Source organism: Aspergillus tubingensis (genome assembly GCF_013340325.1).
Source record: "Aspergillus tubingensis WU-2223L DNA, scaffold_8, whole genome shotgun sequence".
NCBI classification, from domain to species: domain Eukaryota; kingdom Fungi; phylum Ascomycota; class Eurotiomycetes; order Eurotiales; family Aspergillaceae; genus Aspergillus; species Aspergillus tubingensis.
This window is the reverse complement of record NW_023336282.1, coordinates 1203806-1217050: the sequence shown is the minus strand read 5'-3', so window position 1 is coordinate 1217050 and position 13245 is coordinate 1203806. Positions and strand designations below refer to the sequence as shown.

Sequence of the window (13245 nt, the reverse complement as noted above, 5' to 3'; positions counted from 1 at the left end):
CTCACCGGAGCACGACGATGAGATGCACCTCTCACTGTAGTGCAGTGGGCCAAAACGGTGATGGGCAAGGATACAGCAGGAGACGCTGTCACAGGTTAATTAGCCTCCTCCCCTCTTGCGTCTCGTTCACTTTCCTCCTCCGTCGATCCCACAGGAGCGGCATCCTGGTCTATGATCAGTTGGGCTCTCGGACCATAACAGGGATCCTAGGATACATACAAGGTTTCTGGGACAGAGTCGTCCAGTTCATTACATACCTTTACGTATCTCCTCGCTAGAACAAATTGGGGGAGAGGGGGTGGCTACATATCAACAATTGAGTATGGTGCTAGTTAGGTGTGGATTTGAGGAGTTTCTGTAAACAACGTTCATCATTCACTTGGCATCCTAGATTACTGACTTGTACCGAAACTTAGGCTTTCAAAACACAACAAGACGCACATCTTCCTATAAGCGCCCAAACGGTTGGCTCACGGCCATCTCAAGTCGCGAGAGCCCTCTGCACAGAGGCTATATTGGCCTCCATAGGCTGCACCTTGTCGGTCCTATACACTAGTGTGAGATAACAGCCAGGGAAGTGGGTAAAACTCCAAGGACCAAAACCCACCTAGTCGTGATGCGAATATCCGTCTGAATCCTAGCGATCCCTTCCTGGTGGATCAGCGTATGGGCGTACCCGATGATTTGGGATACCTAATCCCACGATCCCTCTTTAAGCCAAATATATTAGCTTTGCAGTAGCAAACGTGGGATGGCATATGATCCCCGAATCATAACGCTACATGGAAGGTCGTACACCGTGCTCCATGCAGAGTTTGGGCCCATATACGAGAATTTCTATCCAATATCAAGGGGATTTGAATGAGCGGAAACATACCAACAATAGTTCCAGTGGCGTGCATCTGAAACTTGAGACCAGAGTTCTGCATCAGACGCTGGATATCCGCGACCTGCTTCGAGAAGGATGCGCTTTGAGAGCCGATCTGAGCCACGGGTGTTAGAGCTTGGTATCGACCGAGCCAATTTCTGCCCTCGTCAAGCTAACTGGAACGAAAGGTGACATACTGGAATGAGAGAGAAGTCTGCGGTGCAGTTCTCTGGAGTCTTCAAGGTAGCCATTTGGACGATGCTGTTATGATACCTGTCTGCAGCAAATACGTGTCGTTGTCTGGTTAGGGTCTACTAGCTATAAACTCCCTAAGTGCCGCATGCCCTTTATTTACTATGTGAGACGTTGCTAATCATGATGACGTTCAATTAGACTAGAACTATACCGAAGTATGTTATGCGAGGCACATGCCTATGAGCTCACTACTATGAAAGCGCAACACCCCCCTCGAGATTAGAGTTTCGGTGGCTTCACCTTATCAGCCCAGGTAGTATGTCTCATCAACGGTTCTCCCGCGCCGCTGGGCTGGCTCGCTTCCACGAACATAAACATCCTCGAACAATACGTCCGAAGTTAAGGGTGGTTCCGCCATCTTCTCCGCTTCCTGAGCTTCATGATCAACTTTGCGTCGGATCTCCTTATCCATCGTCTTCGCCTCATCGTCGCTGAACACGCCCCATTTAATCAACTTTTCTCGATAAGTCGTGATGGGATCATGCGCCCGCTCGGCCTGCACCTCGTCTTTGGTCCGGTACGCCGTCCCCGGATCAGATACCGAGTGTCCCGCATACCGGTATGTTTGGAATTCATACAGCAAAGGTCCATTCCCACCCAACACGTAGTCTTTGCCGTACTTCATTGCAGCTATCACCGCCAGAACATCCATTCCGTTGATGCGGAGACCTGGAATGTAGTATCCTCGTTTGTAGTATTCGGTCATGGCGGAAGCGCGCTCCACGGATGTGCCCATTCCGTATTTATTGTCTGCAACAAGGCACGAAATTAGAAACTGAGATCCAGGGTGATCCAACACAACACAAGAACAACCATGAAAACCAATAAGGATAAAGAATATCATGCGAACTCACTCTCACAACCAAAAATAACCGGCAACTCCCACAACTTAGCCATGTTATACGCCTCATGTACCTGACCCTGATTCGCAGCCCCATCCCCATACAGATTCACCGTCACCTTCTTAGTATCATCATACTGCTGCGCGAACGCAATCCCCGTCCCAAGGGGCACATTCGACCCCACAATGCCATTCCCACCAAAGAAATTCTTAGTGAACATGTGCACCGAACCGCCCTTCCCATGACAAATACCGTCTCGACGACCAAGCAACTCTCCAATGATAGATTTGACACTCCCACCCCGCATCAACGTGAATCCGTGGGCGCGGTACGCAGTAATAACCTTATCTTCGGGGCTGATGCCGTGTTCCACCCCCACCGCGACGGCCTCCTGGCCTGTGGAGAGGTGGCAAAAGCCACGGACCTTTTGTTCCTTGTATAACTTGTCGGCTGCGAGTTCCAGGCGTCTGGGAAAGTTAATTTGGGGGTCCAGAACGATTGTGATTGGAAGGGAGGGGAAGGGGAATGAGAGAGAGACCTTATTAGCGACATGTCATGGTAGAGTTGTTTAAGTTGGCCTTTGGTGGTTTCTAGGCTGTAGGGAGGTGGATCAAGGTTGTATGTTTCGAAGCTGTCGTCTGCTATGGGGACACTGAAGGGTTTGGTATCCTCCTATAGGGGAGGGGTTAGTTCTGTTGTATCCTGGCATAGGGGTGAACTGGGCATGGGGCTGAGCAACGCACTGTAGGGAGATCTGAGATGTTCGAGACATGGGCCATGCACCGCCGGTATGGCAGGCCTGGACGTGTCCAGCGGAGAGGTCCCTTGGGTTTCAAGGATCTCGTGAGCATGGTTCCTGTGATCTGGGGCTCGTGGTGGCGGAGTGTGTGAGGCGTGCGCTTTTCGGCGGGCTTTCTGGGAGGAGGGAATGGGGTTGAATTCAACTGGAGATTCTTGATGAGTAGAGGTTAGTAGAGGTGATCCTGCCACCGCTGATAGTGCTTGTAAGGATGGAAGAGTTCATCATTCTAGATAGGTGGATGGGTTGGTGCACCCCCAAGTCCTTGTAGTGACGCAATACTGAACTCAATCGGCAGCATGGGTAAGTTGAACAAGCATGGATGGCTGGTCTGCCAATGAGAGTCGGCCATTATGTGTCAAATGGCCAAGCTGCATTCACGGTTCCTTTTCCTGCTCTTCCGCTGGTTCGTTCCCCTGTTGCTCTGGCTCTCTGTTTAGCTGAGATTTGGTTGCTATGCAGTCTCTGCTAGTAGCGCAGCAAGATCATGGGCTTTAGGGCTGGTACAGGCCGGGTAGGCCATGGTAGCTGGTTGGTATCTTTTCGGTATTAATAGAGGGCTTCTCGGGTCCTGTTGAACGACAACAGAAGGAAATTCCAAATCCGTCAGAAACCGCGTGCGAAGTATAAACCAGAAAGTAATATGGCGGAGTATGAGCAACAGCCATGTGGTTGCCTTGTTGCCTAAACGCACGGACCAGGCGATGGCGGGCTCGACGCGTGACGCGAATTGGCTGACTGAGGAATCAATCCATTAACGCGGTCCGCATTGATCTAATCGGCCACGAGCTTGCGTCCGAGGCCATCGACTCGTGCAACGCCTATGGCTCTCCGCAGACTCACCTACGACACTGACCATTCTGAGTTGCGATGAGACAAGGTGAGAGTACGGGTATAACCGGCACCACGACTAGTCAGGGACAATTTCAGACACCAGACAAGCCTCCTAGAGTACGTCCGGCAACAGAGACCAACGCGGCCAAGGCAGCATTAGCCAGGACAGAGCTCCCTGCGTCTTCTGCATCGACGTCGAGATCCTGGAAGAGAAACTCTTTTCCCGGTCTGCCGGATCAGCCCACACTTACGCAGATTGGCTTCGTCACGCCAAAGTCCCAGTACACGGGGTCTGATGGCGATGACGATGATCTCGACTACATCGACAGCAAATCACGCAGCAGGCGACGGGCAGATCCTGAGGTGATCCAGATTGATGATGATTCCGACAATGACGCCGATTACCAACCGCCATCGCATTTGAAGCCGAAGCCGGCTGACATTCGTGGAGTCAAGTTCGAACGAGGTGCAAAGAATGCCGCTCCCAAGCCGAAAAAGAGGAGCTCCCAGGGTGGCGGCGACTTGAAACAAAAGCGCAGAAAAAGCGGCGAGGGCAGCAATATCAGCAAGAAAGACAAGGAAAAGGCGAAAGGACATAAGACTCTAACTCAAATGGACTACGTGCGACGTTATCTGAAGATCGAACCGGACGATGACGTGAAGTTGGACTATACTTACATTACTTCTAAAAAGAGCGATGGCCAGGATAGCCAGCAAATGCGCTCTCGGGATCCCGAGAGTTTCCAACAACAGGATGACCGTCAATCCAACTCAAATGGACGCGAGGCACGGAAAATCAAGGATGAAGAAGGTGCGACGCTGACTGCGGAAGCTACGGATGATCGGGGAGCGACCGAAGCTCCAGTGACACCAAAGAAACGCTTCAAACAGGAGATACCCTCGTCCCAGTCTCCCGAGAGCCCTGGTATTGCAATAATTACATCTTCTCAGTTCCGCGGCGCCACTCGTTCTCCTCAAAAGCATGTACCTGTCAGCATTCCCGATCGGCGTATCAAGGAAGAATCACCTACGATGATGCATCGCATCAAAGAAGAACCTCACCAAGATTCAGAGCCGATGTTGCTGTTTCCTAACGATATATTGCCGGAATCTGGCAATCTAAACTCGCCAATTTCCTGTCGAGAAGGTACACCTCATCAAACATCGGCCGATCAAGCAGAGACGCCCACGAAACCAGCTCGTCTACATCGCAGTCCTGGGCTTCTAGACTCCAAAGAAGGAGCGATGCCTTCACAGAGGACGGTAATATACGAGACAGATGCGGAGAGCGACTACGGCGACCTTGAAGACGATTTACCCGACGCTCCTGCTTCTCCCAAAAGCCCAGAGCCCGTCGAAGGAGACCCTGATGCAACTGATGACCTTGACTTTGATCCCTCGAAAGACGATTCGCAAGACCAAGACCTTCCGCCCATGGATTCATCCGGACTGGACGTTGAAACAGAACTCCCGCTTCCGGAACCAAACCCCACCTCCGAAGCATCGATATATTACCAGAGGCTGCAGCCAGCTACCCAATTTCCCCTTGGTACAATCCCGACGTTAAGCTCCCAGAAGTTGGCTGAGCTGTTTCCAGAAGATTCAAATGACCAGCAAACCCTCCGGACCATGTCACCCCTGCCGTCATCTCCTAGAACGGACAGTCGTGCAATGTCCAAACCTGGCATACCAGCAGTTAGCCAGACCCAGGCACAAAATGCCGCCAAGGCTCCAATGGAGATGGTCCCGGAATCCTCACCTATCGCGCGGCAAGGAAACGGCATCCGAGCAAAGGAGTTCATTCCCCCTGAGCCCCTTGCGCGAAGGGACGTGGTACAAGTGGAGTCTTCACAGCCAGCAGACCGACTCCACAAGAAGAATCAGGAGGAAAGTTCCGGTCCTCGTGGAATTCTGACTGGCAGCCAGATCCTCACATCAAGTGTGATGGAAAGCGTGCCACTTCCGGCCTTCTTAATGGATAGCCAAGATAGCGTTGGAGAACCCTACAGCTTACCAGACTCGTAGACTCTACATGATGGGACAGCCCGATATATCACGACACTAATGAGACACGGCATCGAAATACCCCATGAGACTAGATCATATATAGCAAACAATCATATATTATATCCCTCGCTCACAAGTGTTTCAAGTCCCTAGTTGTAGTAGTTCTTCACCACGTGGGAGGTGTCAGTGAGTAGGCGGTCGGGCCGTCGTAGCCCCGGGAACGAAACCGCCCAGTTGACTGACCAGAACATCCTCCGCATCCCTCATTCCAATCCACGATATGCCCTTCAACTTCATCTGATATCCCTCTCTGATTCTGTCCAACTCTCCCGCAGTCATGGATGTAGCCTACGACCACATCCAGGAGGAGATCTTCTCCTCCAACGACCCCACCAAGAAAGAAAACAACAGCAAGAACAATAACAACCCCTCCGATGCACCCGCCACCAACTCAGACCGCCCCAACGTCGACCTGAACGCCGAACTGCAGGAAACCTTCCGCGCTTTCTCCGCAAGTCCCTGGGGTGCACGCATCGGTGGACTCTGGGACAATGTTCGCAAACAAGGCGAAAGCTACTACGAAGGAGCTCGCCAGGAATACGCCGCCGCCAGCGAAGAAGCCGCCAAGGGGTTCTCGGATCTGAAGAGTAGTATCGTCGGGCGCACGCGGGGGTTGTCCCTGAGCACGGCTTTCAACAATAATATCATCGGCGCTGGTACCAGTACTACGACTGAACAGGAGACGGAAACATCGTCATCTACGCCTAAGAATGAGACCGGAGAGAAGGAGAAGGCTGGACCTTCTGCCAGCTCGGATAACAATAATGAGGGGTTCCTCTCGCGGTTCAAGGCCGAGGCCGCCCGCCGACTCAAAGAGATCGAGAAGGCTGAGGAAGCAGCCGACGAAGCTATCCTGCGCTTTGGGATGAATATCGGACAGAAGTTGAAGGATGCGGTCAGCATTGTGCCGCCGTCTACGGACTCGTCGTCGGACAAGCTTCTATTTGAGAGTAAGGATGCAGACGGGAAGCGGGTTATTCATGCTACGCGGTTCGAGGCGCAGCTTCATGTCATTCATTCGAACTTGGAGAGTTTCTCGAAAGACCCCGTGAGTGAGGAGTGGCCTACTTTCAAGCAGTCTTTCAACGTGGACAATAAGACGGATGCTATTGCCGCCGACTTGGAGAAGTATCCGGAGCTGCGCTCCGCTATGGAGAAGCTTGTCCCGGAGAAGGTGGAATACGCGGTCTTCTGGTGTCGTTACTACTTCTTGCGTTTGGTTATTGAAACCGAGGAGCAGAAGCGGAAGGAGCTTCTCAAGGGTATGTTTTTCTCTTTTTCTTCATCTCCCCTCTACCATATATATACCATGGCTCTTATCTCTAACTTGCCTTATAGATGTCAACGTCGACGAGGAAGAAGTCAAGTGGGACGATGATTCCGATGACGACACCGACTCTCCCTCTACGCCTCAAGTCCAGCAGTCTACGGCGACCACCAAGGCTACCACTGCCACCCCTACTGCCACTTCTACCGAGAAGGATACCCTGAAGCCCACGGAACCCCGCCGGTCCAACGACCAACAGTCCCAGCCCGACAGCGAATCCAGCTACGACCTCGTCAGCGGTGCGACCAGCCGCACTCCTGCCAGCCCCAAGGAGAAGGCCAAGGATGAGGAAAGCGATGACGACTGGGAGTAAATGGTGGGATGATTGCTTGGAGTAAAGCACAAGTTTTGACTGCGTCGTATAGTTGCTAGAGTTTCTCCAAATTATTGACTGACCACTGGCTGGTCCGAAAGAGAGAAAGGATTCCCTGTTTCCCTTACATATGAGTTGATCGCGGTGCGAGGAGTTGCGGTGTCGTTTGTTTGATATCTTCAGGCGTTAGGATTGCCACTCTGTTCCTTTCTTCTTTTCTAGTATCGTCGTTCGTTCCACCTTTTCCATCCCCCCTACGCGATATGTTCTTGGTATTAGCAGTTGCGTGTTGCCTTGGCTTTCTTGTTTTATTTTCTCCCCTGACAGTGCCAAATACACCTACCTCCCACCCTCACCCCCTTTTCTCTATTGGTATATGGTACAAGCGTTTCTGAAAGATATTCCTGTTTTGGGACTGGATTGCAGAACGTGTAATCTATTGATATGCAAGTCTATTCACAGAGTCTTCATAATGTTCCCATGTATAACCCCTTTTTATCGCATCGGTGTCGTAGTCGTAACGTTCGTCACTTGATATTGATATTCATATTGATAATGTGGTCAACCCACCTATCCTTCCGACGGACCATCAGCATCAGCATCCACGCCTTCCACAACAGGACCCGGCGTGGACTTCCTAGAAAGAGGAGACCCTCCCCTCGACCTCTCACTAGCAAGAACAGCCGACGATGGTCCTCCGCGCCGAGCACCACGGGATTTCAGATCCGACGACTGTACAGAGGCGGAGCGTCCGTACCGTAGCGGTGTCTCGGGGGTGTTTTCTCGGGACCGTAGATGGAATCCTTTGGTTCTGCTATCGCCAGGCGAGTAGGGCATTTCGCTTGTCTCGCGCGAGAATCTGAGCGGAGTGCCCTCCGAGGTCCATGCGTACTGATAGTCCTCGCCTCTTCGTTTGACGGGGCTCTCGTCATACGGATCCCAGCCGACTCTGCGTCTTGCGTCAGCGCGGAGCCGTTGGCGGTGTTGTTCGTCGCCTCCGGCGCCGGTGGTTGAGGATTCCTCAAGGAAGAAGTTGAGAAGTTCGTCGCTGATGGATAGGTGGGATTGTTGCTGAAATTGTTGAAGGGAGGTGAGGCGGAGAAGGGTCTCTAAGAGGGATAGGGATGTCCGGATGTTGTTGAAGTGGGGGTTTGAGACGGTGGCTGTGGATATGCGCTGCGTTGAAGAAGGGGTGCTGCGGCGAGATGGCGTAGCTGTGTTGTCGTGGAGAGAAAGCTTCGCCATCCTTTCGGGGTCGATGGATCCTGCTCTGGACGGCGAGGTATGGTCTTCTTCTGCTTCGGATTCGGAATCTGATGATTCTTCTTCGTTGTAGACTTCGAATGCAATCCATTCGGGGTCGAGGTCTTTGGGGAGTCGCCATTCCTCGGGGATGGAGCTTTTATGGAAACTAGGTAGTCCGGGGTTGGTGTTTGCCTCGTTGAGTTGGGCGTCTAGCTGGGCTTGAATCTCGTCGAACTCCTCCTCGTCGTCCTCTTGGGGATCCTCGGGGGTAAGGCCGGACAAGCTTTCGTCCCGTTCGACCATCCGTCGGGGTGGGATGGCATTGATGTCTCTCTTCAGAAGGAGAACAGGGTTGTTGGTCTCTCCCTCAGTGTTTATATTTAAAATCTTGCCGGTGTCTGCATAGAAGATCTTGGAAATCTCGTGGATTGGGAGAATTTCGCGTAGTCCTGCGGTGCTGACACCTTCGTAGCTGTGAGGTTGCGGTTCACTTTCGTCAAACGAATGGACTCTGCCATCATCCAAATCTTCGATAATCAACACCTGGTAGGCAAATTCGTCCATCCTTGCTTCGGCAGGAAGTTTGAAATGTGGTGTTTCGGACTGAGGAATTGCAGCTAGGTCCATAGGCACCCTGCGGAGCTTCAAACGCGCCTTGTGCATAACTTCCTTCCAGGTTGCTTCGCGGATACCTTCTTCATCATGCGGCCGAAGGTGGCTGGAAAAGAGCATGTACATAGACAGAGTAAATGTGGGGCCGATCTGGACCGCTTGAGACGGGTACATAGAGTATTGCGTATCGCCAGCAGTCAGGAAGGTGCTTGCCTGCAGCAGTCGGGATGGAGACACACTCGATGGCAGGTTTGTCGATAGCTTAGCACCCGACGTCGTGATAGCCAAGTTCATCAGCGGTACTGCATCCTCGATACGAACAAGAAGTCTTTTGATATCTTTGATGATAAGCCTGATCTCCGCCTTGTGTTGGGAACGGTCTCTTTTGGGGTTTGCCCCTCTAAGATACAGTTCTTCAGATGCAGCAGTCTTTGCTAGTCGCTGCCCAAGGGATTGTATATCCCAGCGAAGAGATTTTGTGAGAAACACGGCTGACTCTAGTGACGTATTGCCTCTTGCAGCACTAGAAGCTGTTAGATTTCAGACATCGTGGGGTCCCTCCATAACCGACTTCACTTACATGAGTTCAATCATATCAATGGCAGGTGAAATGACCTGTATCTTGCTTTCCAGTCGGTGCTGAAGCGTGAGTAGCTCTTCCCTCTCTTCACCATCGTCAACGTTCTGAAGGATTGAAGCGCAAATGGTCAGCTATGATCTTTCGCGAAATTCCGTAGAAGCAGACCAATCTTGACTTACTTTGAGTAAGCGAGACGATTGACTGATGGCATATTTTGCAGTGATAGCTATGCCTGAGCTGATTACAGAGTTAGAAAATGCTGTAACAGATAAAGTAGGTAAGATAGAGGAGCTGATCCTTACCGAATGGCATAGTTCATCGCCTGCTGCGTGAGCTAATGCACGATTAGACTCAGGACATTAAGAATGGGGCTATAAGCACGAACACACCCTCGTAAGAAAAGCATCCATTGTGCCTAGAATTCAGGCCTCCCTCAGTCTTTTCCTCTGGGTGATTCTGCTGAGGGGAGTGTACCCAGCAAGATGGAGCTTGGTGACTGCTGATGTGATCTAGTAATAGTAGTGATCTGTAGCGCCCCTGAGGCGGTTTGCAGAGCTTATCGATAACGGACCACCCACTGTGGCTGCCACCAGCAACGGGGATCCCAACATATAGATAAAAAAGGGCGTAATTCAGCAGACCTTCCACACTTTTCTCTCTCACACACGACCCGTTTCAGACCCGCGAGGTCATTGTTGGAGTCATTCTTCGCAGCGGAGAAACAGTACGAGACAAACAATGCAAAACACAACACGTGCTGGTTCCTTGACGCGCCAGACGCCACAGCCGCGGGGGCGGGGAGGCGCAGCTGAGTCAGCGGGGTGCAAAATCAACTCAAAGGCGGACAAGAGAAAATGAGAGCCTCCGCAAAGAAAAACGCCCCTCACTTGCCGCTGCGTTGCTCTCTGCCTTTCATTGTTCGCTCTCCTCCTCTTCTTCTTCCTCCCCCCCACCCTCTTATTCTTCTTCTTTTAGACCAGTCCCTTTTTTATATACCGGGGACTTTGCTTGGTGTTTGTCTTGTTGTCGTTCTCTTAGCGTCTTCCCCACATACACCATGGCCGACCAGACCCCCGATTCCTGGGAGGATGAGCTCTCCAGACAGACTGAGGGCGTTCGTTTGAACCCCAACGCACAAGGTCGCCCTCAGCCCCAGGCTCCTTCTTTCCACCCTGGTGCTGCCACTTTCACCCCCGGTGCTGCTTCCTTCGTTCCTGGACAGACCTACCAGCCCTACGGTGGCGGTTACCCGCAGTATGGCCAGTACGGCCAGCAGGCCTACGGTGGATACCCTTATGACCAGCAACAGCAGGCCTACGCTCAATACGGCGCCTACGCTCAACAGCCTGGTGGCTTTAACAACAACCAGGTCTACAACCAGCAGTACGGTGGCTACCAGCAGCAGCAGCAGCAGCCCCGTCAAGCTGCCGCCGCCCCCGCTGCCGCCCAGCCCGCTCAGCCCGCCCCGAAGCCCGCCGCATCCAACGCTGCTCCCCCCAAGGCTAAGGTCCTGTCTATTGGCGGTGCCAGCAACTCCCCCGCCGCTCCCAAGACCAAGGTTCTTTCCATCGGCACCCCCTCCCCCGCCCCCACCTCGAGCACGCCTTCTTCGACCTCCGGTGCCGCTACACCTGGAGATACCAAGGGTGCTGCCGCTGTTGAGGCGGCCGCTAAGGTGACGGCTTCCAAGGCTATCGAGAAGACTGAGAAGAAGGCCGATGCGAAGGCTGCCGCCAGCGGCAAGTCGTCCCCTACCCCCTCGGGTCGCTCTAGCCCTGGAAGATCCAGCCCTGCTCGCGGCGAGGCTGCCAAGGCTGCTCGTAACGCCGACGCTGTCGCCATGGAGCAACAAGCCGATGTCGATGAGGCTACTCTGAAGGAAATCTATGGTGAGAAGAAGGAGCACGTCAACATTGTCTTCATCGGCCACGTCGATGCCGGAAAGTCTACCCTGGGTGGATCCATCCTTTACGTGACCGGTATGGTGGACGAGCGTACCTTGGAGAAGTACAAGAGGGACGCCAAGGAGGCTGGTCGTGAGACCTGGTACCTCTCTTGGGCCCTGGATTTGACCAACGAGGAACGTGCCAAGGGTAAGACTGTTGAGGTTGGCCGTGCTCACTTCCAGCTTCCCGTCAAGGCCGCCGACGGCAGCACCATCACGAGACACTTCTCCATTTTGGATGCTCCCGGTCACAAGTCTTACGTCCACCACATGATTGGTGGTGCTTCCCAGGCCGATGTCGGTGTCCTCGTTATTTCCGCGCGTAAGGGTGAATACGAAACCGGTTTCGAAAAGGGTGGTCAGACTCGTGAGCACGCGCTGCTTGCACGAAACACCGGTGTGAAGACCCTTATCGTCGCTGTTAACAAGATGGACGACCCTACCGTTGAGTGGAGCAAGGCTCGTTTCGACGAATGTACCGTCAAGGTGGGCAAGTTCTTGGAGAACCTCGGCTACAAGAAGAGCGATCTCTTCTTCATGCCCATCTCTGCCCAGAGGACCACGGGTATCAAGGACCGCGTCCCCACGGACCTTGCTCCCTGGTATGGCGGCCCGTCCCTTTTGGAGTTCCTGTCGGACATGAAGGTGCCCGAGCGCAAGATCAACGCACCTTTCATGATGCCCATCAGTGCCAAGTACCGTGACATGGGTACCATGGTCGAGGGTCGCATTGAGTCCGGTGTGCTTAAGAAGAACGGCAGCTGTATCATGATGCCCAACCGCACCAAGGTCGAAATTGCCGCGCTCTATGGTGAGACTGAGGACGAAATCCCCACCGGTACCTGCGGTGACCAGGTCCGTCTTCGTCTCCGTGGTGTGGAAGAGGAAGATATCCTGCCCGGATTCGTGCTCTGCTCTCCCAAGCGTCTGGTGAACTGTGTCAAGACTTTCGAGGCCAAGATCAGAATTCTTGACCTGAAGAGCATTCTCACGGCTGGTTACAACTGCGTGATGCACGTGCACTCTGCTGTCGAAGAAGTTACTGTTGCGGCACTGCTGCACAAGTGCGAGCCCGGCACTGGACGTCGCAGCAAGCGTCCCCCTCCTTTCGCTGCCAAGGGTCAGACCATCATTGCTCGTATCGAGGTGACGAGCACTGCTGGTGCCGTTTGTGTCGAGCGCTTCGAGGACTACAACCAGATGGGTCGGTTCACTCTGCGTGATCAGGTAAGCAGTCATTATCAAAATACCATTCATATAACAATGCTAACATACAAAATCAGGGTCAAACCGTTGCCATTGGTATGATTACCAAGCTCATCTCTGCCGAAGAGGCGGCGGCGACGCAGGCGTAAAGTGTGAATGTCTTTTCATTATAAATAGCAGTCCCTACGGTGGTCAACGGCGATGTTTAACGAGCTACGACTGTCGGCCGGGAGGAATGGGTGGGAAAAGGCTCGGTGATGATATCCCAATAGCAGCCTGGTTTGGTTGTTGCTGATGATGATGAATTTTGATGTTCCGTTTTATTCTTTTTTGCTCCTTTGCTCCTTTCCTA

The 13245-nt window shown here is 52.8% G+C and overlaps 6 protein-coding genes across 6 annotated transcripts; 3 read left to right on the top strand and 3 right to left on the bottom strand.

Moving 5' to 3' along the window:
- Positions 1-481: 481 nt before the first annotated feature.
- AtWU_06754 (thiamine-binding protein) lies at positions 482-1119 on the bottom strand (the record flags this gene model as incomplete). Its single annotated transcript, XM_035501863.1, has 5 exons — positions 482-545; positions 608-637; positions 704-710; positions 878-983; positions 1066-1119. The coding sequence occupies 5 exons, from the start codon at positions 1117-1119 to the stop codon at positions 482-484; spliced, it is 261 nt and encodes an 86-aa protein (XP_035357756.1).
- A 248-nt stretch (positions 1120-1367) lies between these two features.
- AtWU_06753 (putative pyruvate dehydrogenase E1 component alpha subunit) lies at positions 1368-2816 on the bottom strand (the record flags this gene model as incomplete). The annotated part of the gene is made up of 4 exons (XM_035501862.1): positions 1368-1873; positions 1978-2432; positions 2504-2637; positions 2709-2816. 4 exons carry the CDS (start codon positions 2814-2816, stop codon positions 1368-1370), a joined length of 1203 nt encoding a protein of 400 aa, XP_035357755.1.
- Positions 2817-3634: 818 nt separating this feature from the next.
- AtWU_06752 (uncharacterized protein) lies at positions 3635-5623 on the top strand (the record flags this gene model as incomplete). Its single annotated transcript, XM_035501861.1, has 1 exon — positions 3635-5623. The coding sequence occupies one exon, from the start codon at positions 3635-3637 to the stop codon at positions 5621-5623; it is 1989 nt and encodes a 662-aa protein (XP_035357754.1).
- A 319-nt stretch (positions 5624-5942) lies between these two features.
- AtWU_06751 (BSD domain-containing protein) lies at positions 5943-7305 on the top strand (the record flags this gene model as incomplete). Its single annotated transcript, XM_035501860.1, has 2 exons — positions 5943-6927; positions 7004-7305. The coding sequence occupies 2 exons, from the start codon at positions 5943-5945 to the stop codon at positions 7303-7305; spliced, it is 1287 nt and encodes a 428-aa protein (XP_035357753.1).
- A 570-nt stretch (positions 7306-7875) lies between these two features.
- Positions 7876-10152, bottom strand: AtWU_06750 (RanGTP-binding protein; the record flags this gene model as incomplete). Its single annotated transcript, XM_035501859.1, has 5 exons — positions 7876-9685; positions 9743-9846; positions 9922-9979; positions 10045-10076; positions 10132-10152. The coding sequence occupies 5 exons, from the start codon at positions 10150-10152 to the stop codon at positions 7876-7878; spliced, it is 2025 nt and encodes a 674-aa protein (XP_035357752.1).
- Positions 10153-10799: 647 nt separating this feature from the next.
- Positions 10800-13042, top strand: AtWU_06749 (translation termination factor GTPase eRF3; the record flags this gene model as incomplete). Its single annotated transcript, XM_035501858.1, has 2 exons — positions 10800-12914; positions 12971-13042. 2 exons carry the CDS (start codon positions 10800-10802, stop codon positions 13040-13042), a joined length of 2187 nt encoding a protein of 728 aa, XP_035357751.1.
- Between the last annotated feature and the right edge of the window lie 203 nt (positions 13043-13245).